The sequence below is a fragment of the Mesoplodon mirus genome (assembly GCF_964341445.2).
Source record: "Mesoplodon mirus genome assembly, chromosome: 19".
Lineage (NCBI taxonomy): Eukaryota > Metazoa > Chordata > Mammalia > Artiodactyla > Ziphiidae > Mesoplodon > Mesoplodon mirus.
The window spans coordinates 53,008,703-53,030,316 of NC_138995.1; the positions used below are offsets into that span (position 1 = coordinate 53,008,703).

Here is a 21,614-nt window from a genome sequence, read left to right on the forward strand (position 1 = left end):
TCCTCGCCGCCGGAAGCCGGACTTACCGGCCCGCGGCCGCTCTAGCCCTCCGGGTAGCCACCAGCGAGAGCAGAGCGGCAACCGTCACGTGACCACCCGCACTCTCCCAGGCGCTTCCCCTCCCCACGCTAGCGAGGAGCGCGGCCAATGAGAAAGGCAAATTGCCTGGTCCCCGCCGGCCCGCAGTCTAGCCGGAGTGCGCCTGCGCGCGGCGGGGGCGGTCGGGCGGGGCTCCAGCCTAGAAGGTACGTGCGGGGCTGAGTCCCGGAGTGGGAGACGTGGAGTGCAGGTAATATGCGATCTGGGGGCGCGGCGTCTCGGCTGCCCTCCTCGTGTCGTCCTTCGAATATAATGCATCTCTCCTCTTATATCATCCTCTGTCCCTTTATGTCCCCATTCCTCCCCTTATGTTGCATCCCGCTTAAATCGTTACCACTCCCCTTATGTCTCCATCACCCTCCTTAGGTCGCCGTCAACCCCCTTGATAAGATTTCGTTCCCTTTAAGTCCCCATGGCCACCAAATGTCGCAGTCACCCCCCCTTTAAGTCGTGTCGCCTTCTCATATCGCCTGCACCCCTCTCCCTCTTTTGTTTCTATTACTCCTTTACGAAGTCCTTCTCATAAATCGTCATCATACCCCCGTGTCACCTTCGCACGCCTCTTGTCACCATCTCCTTAAGTCGCGCTCACGCTTCCCTTATATCTTCCTCATCCTTTATGTCTCCATCCCTCCCCGTCCTCTGACAGTCACTGTCCGTGCCTAATGCTTCTAGTTTTCCCCATAAGGACCTACCCTGCCTTACAGTTGCTATTCTTCCCTTCATGTCCCCGGTATTTCCCCGTGTCCCCTCTCACATACCGGGTACTAGAGCCCGTTATCCTGGCTCCACCACTAAACATCTGGGTAACCTTGACCACCTAATCACACGTTTGCAGTCTCAGCTTCCTCATCTGTGAAACGCACACAAGGGCACCTACGTCAGGGATGATTGTGAGGATCCTGCGAGTTTATTCTTATGACATGCCCAGCTTGATGTGGCCATTTGAGCTAATATTATTAATCATCTCACCCTCACCCTCATCCAGTCACCTTCATCCCCTCCTCATTATCGCTCTCCCCCTCCCCCCAGCTGCCCTCATCATTACCGTGGTGTCGTCACCACTCTCTGTATCCTGATACTCTCTGCCACAGCAGCCAACCCCTGCTGTCCCACATCATGATCTCTATGCTGTCCTCACCTCTGCCACATCACCACACCTGAGGGGGTGACCCATCAGCCATCACGAACCTTGCTCATGTAAATACTTAATCCCTATCTCCTTACCTTGTTGGAGTGACTGATTTCCCACCCCCAAATTGAGAGCACTTAGCCAACGGCAGGAGTCGAGGAGCGCTTGGTGGGAGGAAGACTCTAGAAAGCTTAGACCCAACCCTCCCTTGACTTATAGAATTGGGGGTGCAGAGAGATGAGGCAGGTCTCACCACACCTTTGTCAAACCTCAGCAACCCTGAATCCCCAGGTGGAAAGGTAAGTATCTTAGTCACTCAGCTTGCCTTAGCATGACCGTGTAGGACAATCATTACAGTGTGTGCCTGGGGACTGGAACACCCTGGTTCCAATCTTGGTTCTAGCATTTAGTACTTAAATAGCTGCATGACCTTGGGCAGCTGGCTTAAGGTCCCTGTGCCTCAGTTGCTACATCCTGCAACATGGGAATGAAAATGCAAGTTAATTCATTCAATAAATATTTATTAAGCATGTTCTACATGCTCAGCATTGGGCTAGGCATTGGGGATACATCAGTGAGCAAAACAGAGATCCTTGGCCTCACGGAGTTTACATTCTAGCAGGGGTAAGAGACAGTACACAAACAGGGAAGTAGGTTATATGATGTGTTAGGAGGGAGTTGGGGGATGCAAAGATTATAGTTTTAAGTAGGGTGATCTGGTGACATTTGAACAAAGACTTGAAGAGGGGAGAGAGTGACATGGCTATCTGGGGGAAGAGCGGCATTCTAGGCAGAGAGAACAGCAAATGCAAAGGCCCTGAGGTAGGAGCATGCATGGAATATTTAAGGAATAGCAAGGAGACCAGTGAGGAAGGAGAGGGATGGGGGATGAAGTTAGCGGGGTGATGGGGGCAGATCATCTGGGGTCTCATGGGCCATGGAGAAGACTTGGGCTTTACTCTGAGTGAGGTGGGAGCCATGGGAGGATTTGGAGGAGAGGAGGGATGTGATCTGATGTGACATGATGTGACATGAAGAAGCAGAAGCAGCTGGAGAACTTCTACCAAGGATGGATTGGCAAGAGCAGCCTGGTTGGAAGGACAGCCAGACTCTTCTTCTTAAAGCTGCACTCACATATCCTTTGTATTTGGAGAAAGCTTCAAATGTCCCTCTCAAAGATTTGGGGTGGGGTGGGATGGGGGAGGGATGTTGGTAGGGGTTTTTAGAGGCTACTGGGGAGGGACGGAGGGCTTCACAGATCTACAGATGTTACACAACAGGAGAGGTAGCTGTCTACACCCGGGACCCTGAGGCAGCTTGGGCTCAAATTCTGGCTCCACCCTTTCCTGGCTGTGTCCCTTTGTGCCAGTGACTGAACCTTTCTAGGTCTTTTGTTCCCTTATCTGTTACCCGGGGCTAAAAGAAACACTGCTGTTAGAATTGAATATATAAAGTGTTTTGAGAAGTGCCTGGTTCCATAAACGTAAGGAGCCCCCGCTCTCCCACATCCTATCCTTTCACAGGCTCAGATCTCCCTGAGGGTGGCAAGGAAAAGATATTCTGCCTTATTCTGTGTTCGGGAATTGGTTTGACAGTGTAGTGTCCTGGAACAGAACTGAGCTCTGGGTTCAAATTCTTGGCCGACAGACCAACGCCGTGTGACCTGGGCAGTGATTTCCCTGAGCCCTACCTCCTCATCTGAAAAACAGGGATAATAATGCTTCTTTGCCCCAGATGTGTTGTGTTGTTCTTTTTGAACTGAGACATCAACCATTTTCATTGTTTTATTTTTCTCCAAGGCACCAACTGTATGTTTCGCTCATTTAATCTACTGTCTTAATCCCTCAAAGAATTTCTTCCTTCCTAGGGACTTTTTTTTTTTTTTGTCTGTGCTGTATCTCCAATTTCTAGATAGGGCTTGTCAGCAGTAGTCGTTGAATAAATACTCATTGAATGAATAGATGGATGAACTGGCCACTGAGCATCTGCCATGTACTGTCCCTGTGCTGGGTGATACTGGGGACACAGCAGTGACTGAGCCAGCCTGGCCCTGCCCTCACAGGTTTTGCAGTCCAGTGGGAGAAACAGATCCATCATCAGGTAGTGACAGCCCAGAGTGTTCAGGGCCAGGTTGGGGGAAACACAGGCAGAGGGGTCTGGGCTGGGATAGAGAAGCCCAGGGAACTGTCAGATCCCAAAAAGGATGCCTGGACCAGACAGGGGGTCAGGGAGGGCTTCCTGGAGGAGGTGGTACACGAGCTGATGGGAATAAGCAACATGAAGAGGAGAAAAGGTATGCTAGGCAGGAGGAGAAGCTGTGGGCAGGTTTGGTGGTAAACGTGTGGTTTCAGTTCGAGGAACTGAAAAACATTAAATATGACTAGGCCATCAGGGATGGTAAGAGAATAAACTCAAGAGGTTATTGAGGGGAGATCATTCAGGGCTTTGGGAGCTACAGTGAGGAGCTGAGACTTTATCCTGTGGATACCGGGGGGCCACAAAGAGGTTTTGAGCAGAGTGGGGGACAAGTCAGACTCAGATAGAGGGGGAATTGGAAGGGTTGAGTGGAGGCTGGGAGCCACGGGATGTGGCTGGAGTAGGGACCCAAGTGGGAGAGGCCAGTTCGGGGCCATGGAGGGGAGAGAAAAAGGGGGGGGAGACACGCTTGGGAGGCCAAGTGGATAAGTTCTGGGCGGTCCAGGACAAGGCCCAGGACTCTGGGGGAGTCAGGGCTTTCTGGAGAAGGTAGCGCACAGGCTGAGACCTGAAGGATGGGTAGAACAGCTCTCCTTGAAAGGGGGACCCGGGGGAGGAGCAGGTTTGGGAGAGATCCTAAGGACAGTTGGAGACATGGTTGGTGTATGGGGCTTAGGCACACCTGGGTGGAGGTGTCTAGGAGGCCATGGGACTTCCGGAGCTGAAATTCAGGGAGGAGGTGGGAATCGGAGACAGCTTTGGAGTCAGAAAGGGGGACTGAAGCTGTAATGGTGGGGAAGGTCCACAGGGGCTGTCCATGTAGGGCCCAAGAGGACATCGTAAGATGGTTGCACTTGGTCCTGGAGGCAATGGGGAGCCACAGAGGGGGTTTGAGTAGGGATGGGACAGCTTAGATTTTTGAGTTCCAGTTCAGAAGTATTCACCATTCATGATGGAGTGTTGGGGGACAGGGGGTTGTGTGTGTATTTTTTTTACTTATTTAATTGTTTTTCAGACTGAGCATCTTCTCTCCCTAGAAGGGGCACCTTCTAGGGGGTCCTTTGAAATAAAAGGTCTACTGCTAAAAACAAAACAAAAAAGTTCACAAAACCAGTGCCCTGTTCTGTTTTCTGTAGACTTGACCACAGACAATTGTGCAGTCAGTCTGAAGGGGTCTGCACAATCGAATGAAAGTCGGCTCCTTTAAACCCAAGAACAGTTCTGTTTTGAACCGTATGGAAGGTTCATAGATTAGTGAATGTTTCCTGAGGTATGGCCTGTCCAGTGCTTCACGTGGGCTTCAGCAGCTAACTGGCGCCACATCCTTCTTTGCACTTTCATACGGCTTGAATCAACCTTGAATTGACCTTGAATTTTACCCTCAGGCTGAGGTGTCATCTGCACCTACCCTATTGCTCTGGGCTTAGAACACAAGCTACTCACACATTGTGTATACACTGAGTGTCACTAGATCTAGAGAGACTTCTAAGAAAGTCTATTCTCAAGGGTTTCCGCTCTACTGCTTCTTTTCTTCTGTTTTCAATAAACATTTATTGAATGGTTACAACGTGTTGGGCACAGGGTGGGTAGAGGAATAAATAAGACATAGACTTAGCTTTTTAAGGGACACATATAAGTTTATCTATGATAAAAGTGTGTCCAGGGTACTAGGGGACACAGCTAACCAGCCAGCTTGTATCTGTGCTACCTGCCTGCTATGGATGGTTTCACTGACTCTGCCCAGCAAACGTGAGGTTGGTAAATTAGTCTACCCATTGTTCTGAGAATGCAAGTGAGATTCAGAGAAGGGAGCCTCTTCTCCCAGTGACACACAGAGCTGAAAGCTGAACCCAGGGGTTTGGGACTGCAAGACGCACCCCTTAAACCATTCAGAGAGCCCCCAGCCACCACTCCCCAGATGGGTATAAAGTGATCCCTTTTTTTTTTTTTTTTTTTTGCGGTACGCGGGCCTCTCACTGCCGTGGCCTCTCCCGTTGCGGAGCACAGGCTCCGGACGCGCAGGCTCAGCGGCCATGGCTCACGGGCCCAGCCGCTCCACAGCATGTGGGATCCTCCCGGACCGGGGCACAAACCTGTGTCCTCTGCATTGGCAGGCGGACTCTCAGCCACTGTGCCACCAGGGAAGCCCAGCCACTCAGATTTTAAACATCTCAAATTTTACATGTTCAAAAATCACATTACTTATTTTTGATTTTTTTTTTTTTTTACGGTACGCGGGCCTCTCACTGTTGCGGCCTCTCCCGTTGCGGAGCACAGGCTCCGGACGCGCAGGCTCAGCGGCCATGGCTCATGGGCCCAGCCGCTCCGCGGCATGTGGGATCTTCCCGGACCGGGGCATGAACCCGTGTCCCCCGCATCGGCAGGTGGACTCTCAACCACTGCGCCACCAGGGAAGCCCCTATTTTTGATATTAAAAAAAAAAAATTATTCCTGGTCTTTTTCCCAAATTTGCTCCTCCTCAGTGTTCCCCCAAATCACACGCCCACCCGGTCAGTTCCCCACACAGCCAGAGGGAGCCTGTAAACACCTGTATTCGTTTCCTGGGGCTGCTGTAACACATGACCACAAACTGCGTGGCTTAAAACAACAGAAATTTATTCTCACAGTTCTGGAGACCAGAAGTCCAAAATCAAGGTGTCAGCAGGGCCGTGCTCTCTCCAGAGCTTCTAGGGGAGATTCTGTTCCCCGCCTCCGCCAGATTCCGGTGGCTCCGGGTGCACCTGGGTTTGCAGCCCATCACTCCAATCGCTGCCTCCCTGGTCCTGTCTCATTTCTGTCTCTTTTAGAGATACTTGCCCTTGGGTTTAGGACCCACCCAGATAATCCAGAATAATCTCATCTTTAAATCATTGACTTAATCACATCTATAAAGACCCTTTTTCCAAATAAGGTCACATTCACAAGTTCCAGGAGTGATGACCACATCTGACATATCTTTTTTGAGGCCCCCAGTCAACCCACCACAACCCCCAAAGGAGATCATGTTCCCTCCTCTGCTCAGAACCTACCCGCGGCCCCGTCCTTCTTGCCACAGTCCAGGTAGCCCAGCATGATCTGGTCCTGTCACCTCAGACTTACCTCCTCTCCCTCTTCCCACAGGCCATTCGACTACAGACACACTGGTCTCGCTCTTCCCTATCCACACCAGGCACACTCCTGCCTCACGGCCTTTGCACTCGCTGTTCCCTCTGCTTAGAACACTCTTCCCCAAGATGTCCAGTAGCTCCATTCCTCCTCTGCTTGAAGTTTTTTCCCCTCAGGTACTCCCTTCTCTGCGAGGCCTTCCTTGACCTCTTTATTTAAAATTGTAAGCAATCCCAACCCCGGCCCCACCCCTGTCCCTCTTCCCTGAGACTCCATAGCATTTATTACCTTCTAACATATAATTTAATTTAATACTGTTTTTTGTCTGTCTTTCCTCATGTCTGTTTTGTTCACAGTGATATCCCCAGTGCTTAAAACAATACCTGGTGCACAGGTACTCCATAAATGTGTGCAAAATTAATGAACAGCCTCGTAAAAAGTAGGTGCTATTCTTGCTGTGCCCATTTTGCAGATGGGGAAACTAGGGCACAGATGCACTGTCACTTCTCTGAAGTCAGTCACGTACATGCTGAGGCTCATATTAAAATCAGGCACCTGGCTCTGGAAGCCACAGTGTTAACTGCCTCGCCAATCTAACCCAGTCTACACCACCTCTTCAGGACTAGTTTTCTTTTGAAATATTGATACCTTAGGTGTATTGCTTTGATAAAAATATAACAAGTCAAAATTAAACCCATCATTACAGACCTATCATCACGGCACAATTTGAAAGCCAAAAGCTCGCTAACAAACTGAATGAAATGCGTCTATTTTCTTCCTATTTTTGATTTATTACCAGCCATCCCAGTTCCCCGGCTCACCTTGCAGAGTGACGTCCCTCACAGCTCCGCACCCTACCTCTGCCCAGTTTTGTTTTTGTTTATCTTAGCTTCCCTAATTTCACATCACCTGCAGTTCCAACCCCATATTCTTAAATAAAACATTTCTCACCAAGGCCCTTCACAAATAAATAAATAAAAGGCAAACTTGTTTCCCGCCCCATGCCTCCCCCTCCCCCCACCCTCCAACCCTGAGGTCAGCCACATCCAAGACTGTTATCCTCTGCTTCCCTTGGTGACCTCTGGAGTTCCAAATAACCTTGATCTGTTGCCATTTCTTGCTGGATCCATTTGACCCATGCCGGTTTGGCTCGCTCCCTGCAATGATAGGAGGGGATCTAGCTGTGCTCTTCCACCCTTGCCAATCTGGGATCCGACGTTGGGGGGAAAGGGGTTTCCAAATTATCCTTTCAGATCTAGGCAGGATATTGCGGTAAGGAGAGAACCTGGCTCCCTTTTGGAATTTCCTTCCTTTTTTCTTCTTTTTTTAAAAACACATTAATGCGTGCGCATGAATTTTTAAAAACGTGACAAAAGCTGGGACGCGGCAACACCTGTGTAGGCTTTATAATTATTTTTTAACCTGCACAGAGATGTTTTCTTTTCTGTAAGTCGCTCATGTTTCACAATTTTAAAAAAGAAAATAGGCGGACGATAAAAAGCAATCCTGACCCACCCCCAAATCCCGCTGTCAAGGCAACCACTTCCAACGCTGTTGCTCCCCTCAGTAATAATCCTTCTCTGCATTTGTTGACTTCCTGCCTGGATGTGGGGAAGGGGGTCCTGCCCCTCTTTCATTGAGAAAGGTGGGCGGGGAGGGGGACCTCCAATTTATTTCTCCATCTGTGGCCTCAAATCCTGCTTCGGAGATATGAGATGGTATGTGGGAAACCCTGCTTACCCCTCCAGCCAGAGCCTGGATTTAAGAGACAAAAATTTTTAAATCCTTATCAAAATATCAGTTGACTTTTTTTTTTTTTTTTTAACGAAACACTGACTGCAGTCCACAGTCCAAGGGAAAACCCACCATCCCCTCCCCCCCCACCATTTGACCCTCCCTTAGCGTGGGCTGTGTCTTCTAAGCTGATTTCATCGCTACGTCCCTAAATCATGTTATTCAGCCTTGATCATTCCATTTCATTTTATAATTTTTAAAGTCATTAATCTTATTTATGTATTTATTTTTGACCAGGTAATACACGCCCATGGTACAAAAATTCACAAGGTTTGCAGATGAGAAAAGATGTGGGGGTCTTTTTTCTCTTTACCTGTGGCCTCCCTACCCCACATGGGGGCTCTAGGGTGGACCGTAGCAAAGCCGATCGCTCAGCCATGTACTCTCCCTCCACCCCCGTCAGGTTGGCTGTACTGGGCGGCCGGGCCCCCCTTCTTCCTGCGGTGAGCCCGGACCGGCGCGCTCACTGCGCAGACTCCCCGCTGCAGTGGGCGGAGCCCCTCGGGCCCCGCCCCCTCCTTCCTCCCGCCCCTGCTCAGCCTGTTGGGGCAGAAGCTGGGGCCCCGTGGAGGTAGCAGCAGCCGCCTGCCGAGTAAGACCGAGGCCCCTCTGGGGCAGGGGAGGGGAGGATGGTTTCGGGGATGGGCTGGGGTCTGGCGGGGAGGCCGCGATGGTCCTGGGCTCCCGGCCTGAGCTGTCTAGTGGTTTACCTGAGGGTGAGGGCAAAGGAGCCACCTGGAAAATGACTTCTGGGTAATCCCAGGGCTGGGAGAAGCCAGGCACAAAGATTTAGGGCTCCGCTGACCCAATCCGGAGCTGTCATTTTGGGAATGTATAGGTTAGAGCTCAGAGAAGGGAAAGCGCTAATGGGGAGCAGTGTGGGTGCTGATGAGGGGCAGGGTGGGGCTTGGGGCGGGGGCATGGTGGGCACTAAAGGGGGGCAGGGAGGGCACCGCAGAGGGATAGGAGGGAAGCAAAGGAGTTGGACCTTGAGGGATTTCGAAATCCCAACTGACCAGCAGTCAGCTTCCTCCTTTAGGGGTGGCAGGCGCAGTGCCAGTGGCCCCCGTGATCACAGACAAGGCGACCCAGTGAGTCCCGTGAGCCCGAAGCTGATCTGCTTTCTGTGATGTCCCCAAAAGCCTAGAACACCCCCACACAGTGCCAGCTTTTGTTCCCTGCAGTTTGGAGACCCTGACACACCCACTTTGCCGCTGGAATCTGTATAACCCCTGGCTGCCCAGCAAGATGAAGCCTAAACTGATGTACCAGGAGGTAGGTGGATGGGGGACCCAGTGGGGAGGGGCTGGACCCAGCAGAGAGTAGGGGCCCCACTGAGCTGCCCTGTCACCCCCCCACACACACACCATCATCCCTGTCCCCCAGCTGAAGGTGCCTGCTGAGGAGCCCTCCAACGAACTACCCATGAACGAGATCGAGGCATGGAAAGCTGCAGAAAAGGTAGGAGCCCACCGCCACCCTCACTCTGTCTCAGCCATGGCCTGGGCTGCCCTCCTTGGGCTGGCTGATCGCCTCCTCCTCCCCACAGAAAGCCCGTTGGGTCCTGCTGGTCCTCATCCTGGCGGTTGTGGGCTTCGGTGCCCTGATGACTCAGCTGTTTCTATGGGAATACGGCGATTTGCATCTCTTTGGGCCCAACCAGCGCCCAGCCCCCTGCTATGACCCTTGCGAGTAAGTGGAGGGGGGCGTGGGCGCCTCAGATGGTGGGGGGAGGGGCGCTGCCAGGCCAGGGACACTTCAACACGCATTAAGCAGGGCCTGCACCCAGTGGTCGAGACAGAATAAGGTGATCGCCGACTCCCAAGTGGACCGTCACGGTTCTTCCCTCCATGCCCACCCCCTTCCCCCACACTGTTGCCATGGCAGCCACAGCATCATCTTCTATCTGTCTGTGAATGGACACACATGGCGTCTTCCATCCACATCTGGGGACAGACACACACACACACACACATCCACATGCACAACCTTCCTTCCACACCTCTAGACAGGCAAATGCAGACACACAGAGAATCATGAGTACGGACACAAATACACATAGTCTTCCATCCTCCGTGGGCAGACAAGTGAGCACTCACGTTCCAGCCCCCTATGGCTGATTCTGCCTCCCCCCGCCCCCCAGAGCAGTGCTGGTGGAGAGCATTCCCGAGGGCCTGGACTTCCCCAATGCCTCCACGGGCAACCCCTCCACCAGCCAGGCCTGGCTGGGCCTGCTCGCCGGTGCCCACAGCAGCCTGGACATTGCCTCCTTCTACTGGACCCTCACCAACAATGACACCCACACTCAGGAGCCCTCTGCTCAGCAGGTACCTGGCAACCTGGGCCCTGGCTGGCAGCGGGGGGGGGGCGGGGGGGGTGGGGGGGAGGCACTGGGGAGGTGGATGAAAGGGGTTTCCCTATAGCCCGGGAGACAGGTGGACATGTCTCACACAGCGGGTTGGACACAGGTGTTTGGAAGCAACTGTCTTCACATGGCCCTCTGGACTGGGGGCGTTTTGTCACATTCATCTGGAGGCCTCTGAATGTCAGGGTATGGGTTTGGTTATGAGGGATTAGGCTGGCAGATATCACTCACCCACAAGCTGCCCCGACCCTGTCACACAAAGAAATGGAAACATGGAGTGAGTACCAGCCCAGCCTCAAGCCAGGCTGCCACTTCTCAGCCGTGTGACCTTGGGCAGGTCACCTCACCTCTCGGTCTTCAGTTTCCTCATCTGTAGAATGGGGCAATATCTAGCACTCCCCTCTTGTGAGGATGAAACGGGCTAATCCCTGCCAATTATAGCACAATGCCCGACAGAGTCAGCCCTTTATAAGCATTTGCTCTGATAGCCTTGTTAGGGTCTGCAGACAAACTTAAAAAACATAAAACTTCAAGATTTGAAAAGGAACAGCCTAGGTGGATAAGCCCTTCATTGAAAGACATGGTGAATTTGTCCCTTTTTTTCCCTTTCCTTGCTGCCACTCTTTGTCGGAGGTAGGCTTAAAATGTATTAAAATTGTGAGGTTTATTAAGCACTGCCTGAAAAAATATACGACAGTTAAAAATGATATGAGCTGGAAATTCCCTGGCGGTCCAGTGGTTAGGACTCTGCGCTTTCACTGCCAAGGGCGCGGGTTCAATCCCTGGTTGGAGAACTAAGATCCCACAAGCCAAAAAAGAAAAAAAAAGTCATGAGCTCCCACGCCCTGCTGGTTCCTACTGGAATGGTTCAAAGCACAAAGCACAGACATAGGAGGCAGACCATCTGAGTTCAAATCCTGCTTCCCCATTGATTTCTCCAATGCTCAGTTTCCCCATCTGCACCTTGGGATATACTCAGATTTGCCTCATCAGTGAGAGTGGTGAGAAGTCAGTGAGTTCACATGTAAAGGGGCTTAGAAGGGGCCTGGCTCACAGTAGAAACCAGGGAATCAATGGCTGTTGCTATTCATGTTATTGGCATCATCAAGCCTCACCCAAACCTTCCCAGACCCCAAGCCTGCACTGTGCCCCCAACATCCTGCAAGGTGCCCAGAGGTCCCTTCTGTGACAGGCATTGATACTTCCAAGTCAGGATCTTGGGAAGGTCCCGTGAAGGGCAGGAGTGGCAGGGAGGCCCTAGCAGGGCTCAGAGCGCCAATTATTAAAACAGATAAAGGGACTTCCCAGGTGGTCCAATGGTTAAGACTCTGCACTTCCACTGCAGGGGGCACGGGTTCAATCCCTGGTCGGGGAACTAGGATCCCACATGCCGCACAGTGTGGCTAAAAAAATCAATAAAATAAAACAGATAGGGGCTTCCCTGGTGGCGCAGTGGTTGAGAGTCCACCTGCCGATGCAGGGGACACGGGTTCATGCCCCAGCCCGGGAAGATCTCACATGCCATGGAGCGGCTGGGCCCGTGAGCCATGGCTGCTGAGCCTGCGCGTCTGGAGCCTGTGCTCCGTAATGGGAGAGGCCACAACAGTGAGAGGCCCAATTACCACACACACAAAAAAAAACAGATAAAGGTTTTAACATCTTAACCTGTGTAAAGCCTTCCCTGAGTGTCCCGGCTAATGTAAAGCCTGATCCGATCTAGAAGCCTAATCTCAAAACAACTCCATGGGGGGTGCTGCATGGGGTTGGAGAGTTGGCTGATCCAGCCCCTCAGAGTCTCTCCCCTCCCCCCCAGGGCGAGGAGGTCCTCCGGCAGCTACAGACCCTGGCACCCCGAGGTGTGAAGGTCCGCATTGCCGTGAGCAAGCCAAGTGGGCCCCAGCCCCAGGCAGATCTGCAGGCCCTGCTGCAAAGCGGTGAGCTAGGGGGCAGCTGGGAGTGGGCCGGGCCTGGGGCTGCCCAAGCCAGCCCCTGACCACCACCCCTGTCCCTCCAGGTGCCCAGGTCCGCATGGTGGACATGCAGAAGCTGACCCATGGCGTCCTGCACACCAAGTTCTGGGTGGTAGACCAGACCCACTTCTACCTTGGCAGTGCCAACATGGACTGGCGTTCCCTGACCCAGGTCTGCCTGCACCCTGCCCACTGCCCTTCTAGGCCGCTCCCTGCCCCACAGGGCGCCCGACCTCCAGCTGCACCCCACTTCAACCCCAGAGTCCTCTCTTCCAGTCTCTGCAATGGCTTCCTTCCCACCTCCTACCTAACATCCCCAAATCCAGCCCTCCACCCACCTCGCTCTGCTCAGGGAAGCCCCTCTGATCCCCGATGGCATCTACAGGACATTCCAGGCCCTGTTCTGATGCTGGGAACGTGGTGGACCTCTTGGAACCCCCGGTCCAGGGTGGAGATGGGCCTGTCTCCAGTGTCAGCCCAAAAGGGTCAAGTCTGAGATGGTGGCGAGGGGGGAGCACAAGTGGAGGGGTCAGGGCCAGGACGGGTGACCCAACCTGGGGTACCAAGGAAAGTCTCCCAAAAGAGACGAAAACTAATCTGATAACTGGAGGAGCTGTAGGAATTGGCACAGGACAGGAAAAGGGTACAGCTTAGGCAGTGATCATTTGCTCAACAAATATTTTCCAAACCCCTACTCTCACTAGCTCCGCAGGGAGATGCTGAATACACAGCTGTCCCTGAGACATCCCCTGTGCCTGTCCTCCCAGTCCAATGGGGAGGCAGGTTTGCCACCAGAGAAGGTGATGAAGGAGGCCCAAGGGACCCTGAGAGCCTCAAGGAATGCCTGACACAGGCTGGGCAGTCAAGTCAGGATCCCTGGAGGAGGAAACTGTCAGCTGAGACCTAAGACTGAGTAGGAGCTCAGTGGAGGGTAGAAGCAATGGTGTACGCAAAGGCTCAGGAAACCTGGAGCTTTGGAATAACTGATTTTCACCAAAACTTAAGATTTTAGTCTTGAGTCAAGATCATGTCCATCCCAGGGCTTTAGCTGGGAGAGGGGGGGTGGGGGGCGTGGTTAAGGGGCAGAAAGAAGGAAGACAGGGTCAGAGAGAGGGGAAGATAGAAGGGCAAGGGGCAAGTAGGGGGACTTGGGGGGGGGCAGGGGGAAGGGCTGCAGGTGTCCATGTCATCTGTGGGCACCAGGCCACCACCCCCGGGCTCAGCATTGCCCTCCCACAGGTCAAGGAGCTGGGCGTGGTCATGTACAACTGCAGTTGCCTAGCTCGAGACCTGACCAAGATCTTTGAGGCCTACTGGTACCTGGGCCAGGCGGGCATCTCCATCCCGTCAACCTGGCCCCGGCCTTATGACACCCGCTACAATCAAGAGACACCAATGGAAATCTGCCTCAACGGAACCCCTGCTCTGGCCTACCTGGCAGTGAGTCCGAGGGCAGAGGGGCCTGTCACACCCCGGCCACATCCCTTCTCTAGGCCCCCATCAAGCCCTGCCCAGTGATTTGGTAGGGATGGGGGTTCCTGACCACTGGCTGTCACTCCTGCTCACTCAGGGCCTGAGCTGTGTCCCAACCTCCCTAGGCCTTGGTTTCACACAGAAAATAAGTATTGCAATATTTACCACCTCTTAGGGCTAGTGAGAGGCACGGCTGGGTCCATGCAGGCCGAGCCCTGGGTGACCTGTCCAGTATAGCTGCATGTCGCATTTTTAATCAATTAAAATGAACTACAGTTAAAAACTCAGTTCCTCAGTCACACCAGCCACATTTCAAGTGCTCAGCAGCCACACATAGCAAGCAGTTGCCATACTGGACAGTGCAGATAGAGAACATTTCCATCAGTGCGGAAAGTTCTATGGGACAGCACCCACTATTGCCCTTGGCACTCTGGACAAGGCACCGCTGTTTTTAGCTGTTGATATTTTCACTAGTTGGGGTGGCCAACCTGGGTCCCCCCGAGCAAGTCACCTGACCAAGCCGAGTGTCATCCTGGAGGGCCACACTAAGGCATGGATGGGGGGACACGATTCACTGGGGTCCTTTGCTCCAGTGACCTCCCACGGGACATTAATGGTTCCCCCGTTACCACTACCCCTTTCAGAGCTCGAGTTTGCTCACCTGTTGTGAGGATGGAGAGAGCTGGGTGAAGGGCCTGGTGTGGCTGGGCACATGAGGAGTGCCATCAGGATGGACTATAAGTCAGGGACAAAAGTGATTAGAGCAGAGGTCCTCAAACTTGAGCATGCATTAGAATCACCAGAAGGGCTTGTTGAAACCCAGATTCCTGGGCTCCACCCCAGCACCTTGGTTCTGTGTGCCGTGGGCAGTGAGGCCCAAGAATTTGCATTTCTAACAAGTTTCCAGCTGATGCTGTTGCTGCCTGACCAGGGACCTCGTCGAGAACCACTGGGTTAGAGCATAAGTTCTGGAACCAGACAGCCTCGGTTCAAACTCTGGCTCCATTTATCAGCTGTGTGACCTTAGGCAAATCACTTACCCTCTCTGGGCCTCCGTTTGCTCACCTGCAAAAAAAGGACGTGGTAATTATCCCTCTCCTTCATGGAGGCTGAGCATTAGTGAGACCCACAGGACCTGGCTCGTGACAAGCTGTCTGTAGCAGGGGTCCACTGTGAAGGACATGTGTCTTGACTGTCCCCTCATCCCCCAGAGTGCACCCCCACCACTGTGTCCAAGTGGCCGCACCCCAGACTTGAAAGCCCTCCTCAACGTGGTGGACAACGCGCGGAGTTTCATCTACATCGCGGTCATGAACTACCTGCCCACCATGGAGTTCTCCCACCCACGCAGGTACCGCTGGGCGCGTGGACAGGGGTCAGGGTAGGGAGCCACCGTGAGTGGAAGACGACACAGGAGAGAGAGCGATGGGGCCCAGAAAGCAGGCACGGGGCCAAGACCAGGGGACAGAGGGAGGGGACGCCATGGGGAGAGACAGAGGTGACAGGGAGAGTGGGTCTGGATGCTCAAGACAAGGAGAAGGGGACAGAGAAGAGGATGAAAATATTCGGGGGGTGGTGTGGAGACGGGGGACTGGAGGCTTAAGGCAGAGGATGCGGGATGTGGGATTTCTGCAGGTAGGAGGCAGGGAGTGTGGTCTGGATATGGGATGACGGGCTTGGGAGGTAGGACTAAGGGTATTCAGGTTTGGGGTGGCAGGGTTTGGGTTTGAGATCTGGGATAGGAAGGGGGGATGACTGGACTCTGGGGGCTCAGAGCAGGTAGTCTGGGGGCAGCAGACAAGACAATGAGAAGATTGGTGGGAGGAGCAGGGCTTGGAGCTAGAGATGGGGTAGGGGCTTGGGGCTTCTCAGAAGCTGCAGCGGGCCCCATGCCTGGCTCCCTAAAGCTGAAGTGAGGCCTCCCTCTGCATCCTGCACCCGCCTCCCCCAGGTTCTGGCCTGCCATTGACGACGGGCTGCGGCGGGCTGCCTATGAGCGGGGCGTCAAGGTGCGCCTACTGGTCAGCTGCTGGGGGCACTCTGAGCCATCCATGCGGGCCTTCCTGCTCTCCCTGGCTGCCCTGCGTGACAACCACACCCACTTTGACATCCAGGTGGTAAGCACCTACCCCAGACCTACCCATCAGCCCCTGTGCAGGGCAGTACCGGGGACACAGCAATCGTGGAGCTCACCTGTCATCTGACAGGGACAACCCAGAGTGGGCTGTGCCCTGATTGGCCAGAATCAAGGGCACAGGCAGAGGGGTTAGGGCTGGGATGGGGGAGCCCAGCAGAAGCTCCCGCTGCAGCCTGAGGGGTCGCGGAAGACTTTCTGGAAAGGGGGACATCTGAAGTAAGACCTAAGGGATGAACCGGAGTCATTCTAGAGGGAACAGGTGGCATATGAGGCGACAGGGTCCTCCCTTTCAGCCGGCGTTTACCGAGTACCCATTCTGGCCCCCAGGCCCGCGAGAGAAGAAGCTGAGTCCCCAGTCCCACAGACCTGGTTCCACTCCCCACCCCAGACCCTGGGGCTTCTCTAACCCAACCTCGCATCTCCCCTCCCTCTCAGAAACTCTTTGTGGTCCCTGCGGACGAGGCCCAGGCCCGAGTCCCTTACACCCGCGTCAACCACAACAAGTACATGGTGACTGAACGTGCCACCTACATCGGTGAGTGTCCTGAGCGCCGTCGGGGTGGGGGGATGGAAGGGGGTCCAGGCAGCACCACGGGCCCTGACTCTCTGGATCCCCGCTCCCTGTAGGAACCTCCAACTGGTCCGGCAGCTACTTCACCGAGACGGCGGGCACCTCTCTGCTGGTGACGCAGAACGGGCGGGGCGGCCTGCGGAGCCAGCTGGAGGCCGTTTTCCTGAGGGACTGGGACTCCCCTTACAGCCATGACCTTGACACCTCAGCTGACAGCGTGGGCAACGCCTGTCGCCTGCTCTGAGGCCCGGTCCAGCGGACAGAACAGGCCTGCGAGGCCCCCGCGGGCGCGGGTGTTCCAGGTCTCGATCCCTGTCCCCGTGCCCCCGCTTCTGTCTGCCCCATTGTGGCTCCCACAGGCTCCCCCCCCGTGCTCTCCCGCTTCTACCTCCGCCCCCGCCAGCCTGATGCTGTGGCCGCAGAGGACCCAGCCAAGCTGGGGGAGGGATCAGCCCCCGAAGAAGTAGGGGTGCATGCTGGGCCTGGCCCCCTGGCCCACCCCACTTTCCAGGGCAAAGAGGGCCTGAGGTCATAATAAGAAGTAAATAACTTGTGTGTACAGCCTGTGCCTGACTGAGTGGTGTGAGGTGGGGTGCCGGGTAGGGGACAGCTGGCATGGCCCTCTGGTGGGGACACCTTCACGCATGCTGAGCCCTCAGCATGTGACCAGTGTGGTTTGGTGTGTACTGGACGCTCAGCACATGGCTGGTGTGTGCTGAGCCCTCAGTGGGTGACCAGCGTGGGCTGGCGTGCGCTGAGCCCTCGGCGCACAATGCACATGAGCTAGTGTGTGCTGAGCATGCGCGTGTGACCTTGTGGGCTGGCATGAACCGAGCCTCATGTAGCCAGCATGGCGCAGCGTGTGCTGCGCACTTGTGTCCCCAGCCAGATGAGCACGCGCTGAGCCACTGCCATAGCCCGAGGGTGGACTCACACGTCTGGACACGAGAGCATGTACCAAGCGTGAATTTACATACACCTGCTGAGTGAACTTATACTTCTCATGTCCCAAGCATGGATGAGTGCATGCCAAGCCTGTCATGTGTGGCAAGGACAGGTCAACAGACGCTGAGAACCTGGCATCTGGCAAGCTCAGATTGGCATCTGCTGAGCACTGAGAATGTTCTGAGGGTGGATTCTTACGTGCCAGGCACTGAGCATATTTAGCGGATGGGTCAGTGTGCCAAGCACAGCCTCCAGCCTGAGCCAGTGGCTGGCTGGGTGCAGCATTAGAGAGCAGGGCCTGGGTGCCCCCCCGAACCCCACCCCAGTGCCAGTCCAGGCCTCAGGCAGGGAGGACAGGCGTGAGGCAGTACTGGTGAGCAGTGCTTTATGGAAATAAACAGAGGCACCAGGGCCAGTGGGGTGCAGCCCCCTTCCTGCATCCCTCTGGCCGAGGGGGCCACGGGCCAGACCCCAAAACCCTCCTGTGTTCGGGGTGTGTGTGCAGGCATGTGCCGTGAGCGGGGCGGGGGGAATGGGGTATTTCTGGATAATTATCTTTCTGTAAGAATAATTTGTCAGTTCAGGGGATAGCTCTGAGGAGGGGATGCCAGCCCCGCTAGCGCATCACCCAGTGATGGGCAGGGGTGGGGTCACCATCAGTGGTGCCCGCCGACGTGCTGCAGAAAGCTGGTGGCCCGGGGTGGACCATGCGGGTGGGTGTGGCATGGTGGGAGCCCCTGAGCCCGTGGACCCCCGACGCTCTCCAGGGTCCAGTCTGGCTGACCCAGCCATTCCCCAGGACAGCTGCTGAGGTCGAAGAACTCAGGACCTGGCCCCTGTTGGGGAGAAGAGATGGGCATCAGCCAAGAAGCGCCCCCCACCCCACCCCGGAACCACCACGCTGACCCTCATGGACTCCTCCTGATCCCAGCTGCATCCTTGTCAATTCCTGAGGACGATTTTGTACATCCTGAACCCTCATCCCATTTTGGAGGCTTAAATGCTGTGTGTTGAGACCTTAATGTGTCCTGAAGGTGTGTTTGCTGAGGCTCTGTTACATCTTCCTGGGGGGCGCTGAGCTGTCCCATGGCCTTGTTCAGAGTACTGGGCCTCTATCACTTCCCGTATGTGGATTACTGTGTTCTGAGTTTTTACACAGCCTTAATATGGGTTAGTGTTTGCTGAGCTTCATCACATCCTACGGGTGTATTAGTGTTTGCTGAGCCTTGTCACATGCTGAGGGTGGGCTAGTTGTGTGTGTTGGATCCTGAGCCAGCCGCGGGCCATGCAAATGTACGGGAGGCAAGGTTGGTTCACTATGCCCCGATCCTGGAGCTCTGGGGAGGCCCTGACCCCAGAACCACCTGCATCCTAGCTGCCCCCTGGGTCACCTCAGCATCCACGGTCACGTCCTTGATGTCTGGCCCATCCCTGTCCCGCTGCGGGATGGCAGGCGGCTCCGCAGAGGCCCCTCGCTGCTCTCCTTCCACCCAGCCGCTGCCCCTGCACGGGGCGTCTTCCTCGGGCGAGGCCTGGCTCAGCAGGATGAGGTTGCTGACGTTGGAGTTGGACTTGGAGCCTGCGGGTGGCTTGTGGGCCTTGTGGCGGCCTGCCAGGCGGTTGCCACAGAAGGCCAGGATGGGCTTGGGGCCAGAGTCGGGCACCCAGCGGCCAGCAGCAGCAGCCTTGACCGGGGCCAGCACGTCGGGGATGACGTCGGTGTGGGTCTCGCCCCGCAGCCCACTCCCCGCCTCCTGCAGACTCAAGTCGTCCAGCTGATCGATGGCTTTCTGCATGCCTGGTGCCTTCCCCTCCCGGAATAAAGGCCCGCTGCCCAGACCCACGGTCTCCTCCTCCTCGGCCAGAGTGTAGCAGGGGGGCCCGTCTTCCGCGGCATCCACAACAGACATAGGTTTCTTGCCCTCCACCTGCAGGGAGAGGCGGCAGCCGTGCAGCGAGAGCTGGTAGTAGCGGGTGGTCTGATGGGCGCTGCGCAGCTGCTGCATGGACACAAAGGGGTGGTGCAGGGCGGCGCTGGGGCTGATGCGTTCGTGCGACTCCCACGTCAGCATGCGCTTGATCAGCTCCACCATGCTCTTGAGGTCAGCGCGCTCCGCCAGCGCCTCGCGGTCGGGGAAGGTCAGCCGACGGGCTGCCCTGCCGCCGTTCACCGTCTCTATCTGGTCCAGTGACTTGAGCATGTACTTGCGGCGCTCCAGTGGGCACACCTGGTGGGCCACAGGGTAGGGCAGGGGTTGACATCGAGTCCAGGACTTGGGTCCCAGGTACTTCTGCTGTGGAGCCCACATAGGACCCCCCAGCTTCCGGTGGGCCCTCCAGTCTGGCCCAGAGCGCTCTTGTGGCTATGAAGTCCACCCACAGGAACCCAGACTTCCAGTTCTGCCCATGATCTGACTTGGAGATCTCTTGCATCTGGGGGGGCGGGCCACACCTGCTCACTAACACCAGAACCCCTCTAGTCTAATCCAGACCCCTCCTACTGCTGCAGGAAGGACAGCTGACGGTGATCTCTGGTCCTCCTCTTGTCTAACCCAGGGATCTCACCGACCCAAGTTTCACACCTCGCCCCAGCCCTCCAGTCCTCCCTCGAGCCATGGGTCCAGCCCCTACCAGCAGCTAGCAGAAGGGCTGCCCTAAACCTCTAGTGCTCCTTGGAATCGAATCCAGATCCCTCTTGCTGCCACAGCTGATCGCCACATCTGATCCCAGCCCTCAGGCCTCCCAGGAGTCAAGCCCAGACAATTCTTGCCGAATTCTTTAACCACGACCAGCTCAGGAGTTATCAGAGGAGCTGCCATATACTTTCGGTCCCACCTTTGGTCGCGCTCAGACCCCTCTCTCGCTGTAACAGCTCCTGCGGCTGGTCCAAACTTCCAGTCCTTTCTGCTATCTCAGCCAGACTCTTGCCACACAAGTCTGATGACGGCAGCCACAGAGGTGGCAGACAGGCTGCCCTGACTTCCAGTCCCACCTGGGGTCTCCCTCAGTTCCCTCTGGCTGTGACCACCCCCACAGCTGGCCCTCAAGTTTCCAATCCTCTCTGAGATCTAACCTAGACTTTTTCTTGATGCGGCAGCTGCCACGCTGATGGCCCTCACCCCACCTGCCCCCCTACCTTGGTCTCAGCCAGGTAGTCGGCTGAGGACTTCAGCTGCCAGGGGTTGGTGGCGTCGGGGTGAGGGTCGCGCTTGAAGAAGTGGTGGGCCTTACAGGCGGCGTGCAGCATGTGGGGCTTGGGCAGGCCCTGGGTCTCACAGATGTAGCGCACCTGGTCGTACTCGTTGTTGCCTGGGTAGAGGGGCCAGCCCAGGTGCAGCTCAGCCATGATGCAGCCCAGGGACCACACATCCACCTTCTCACAGAAGGGCAGCCCCAGCAGAATCTCGGGGGCCCGGTAGAAGCGAGACTGGATATACGGCCCCTTGATGTAGCGCACCTCGCTGAATATGCTGGCCGAGCCGAAGTCGATCACCTGAGCGGAGGGAGGGAGGCAAGTGGGCCGGGACAGCCAATCGATCTGAGCCTCCCCGGCATCTCTTGCCAGTGTCTTTCTGCATCTGCCACCTGACTGTCGCTACATCTGTGAATCTTGATCTCTTGTTTACGTCCCTATCTGTCTCCTCCAGCCTTTGTCTCTGGTTTGCGTACTCGTCTCTCTGTCTCTGTTTCTCTCCACTAGAACTTATGTCCATGAGGGTTAAGACCTGTCTCTTTCTCTCTCACCCCATGCCTTGTCCATCAGCAAATCTTGCTGGCTGGGTAGAGGGGCCAGCCCAGGGGCAGCTCAGCCATGACGCAGCCCAGGG

The 21,614-nt window shown here is 55.3% G+C and overlaps 2 protein-coding genes across 3 annotated transcripts in view; one reads left to right on the top strand and one right to left on the bottom strand.

Annotated features, from left to right (window-relative positions):
* The first annotated feature begins 180 nt into the window (after nt 1-180).
* PLD3 (phospholipase D family member 3) lies at nt 181-17,401 on the top strand. 2 transcript variants are annotated; one of them, XM_082607438.1, is made up of 13 exons: nt 197-289; nt 8,730-8,918; nt 9,511-9,601; nt 9,713-9,787; nt 9,876-10,018; nt 10,470-10,653; nt 12,505-12,625; nt 12,706-12,833; nt 13,901-14,101; nt 15,346-15,485; nt 16,086-16,251; nt 16,707-16,806; nt 16,899-17,401. In XM_082607438.1, exons 3-13 carry the CDS (start codon nt 9,575-9,577, stop codon nt 17,084-17,086), a joined length of 1,473 nt encoding a protein of 490 aa, XP_082463564.1. In that variant the 5' UTR covers nt 197-289; nt 8,730-8,918; nt 9,511-9,574; the 3' UTR covers nt 17,087-17,401. The 2 variants fall into 2 exon arrangements, with proteins under 2 accessions (XP_082463565.1, XP_082463564.1); XM_082607439.1 differs by lacking the exon at nt 8,730-8,918 and having other exon boundaries at nt 181-289.
* Nucleotides 17,402-17,507: 106 nt separating this feature from the next.
* Nucleotides 17,508-21,614, bottom strand: part of HIPK4 (homeodomain interacting protein kinase 4) — a gene marked incomplete at its 5' end in the record, with an annotated part of 6,965 nt that continues 2,858 nt past the window's right edge. The window contains 3 exons of the mRNA XM_082607437.1: nt 17,508-18,623; nt 19,179-20,015; nt 20,924-21,280. Of these exons, the coding sequence (XP_082463563.1) occupies nt 18,444-18,623; nt 19,179-20,015; nt 20,924-21,280 (1,374 nt within the window). The 3' untranslated portion in view covers nt 17,508-18,443. The remainder of the gene's footprint in view (nt 18,624-19,178; nt 20,016-20,923; nt 21,281-21,614) is intronic.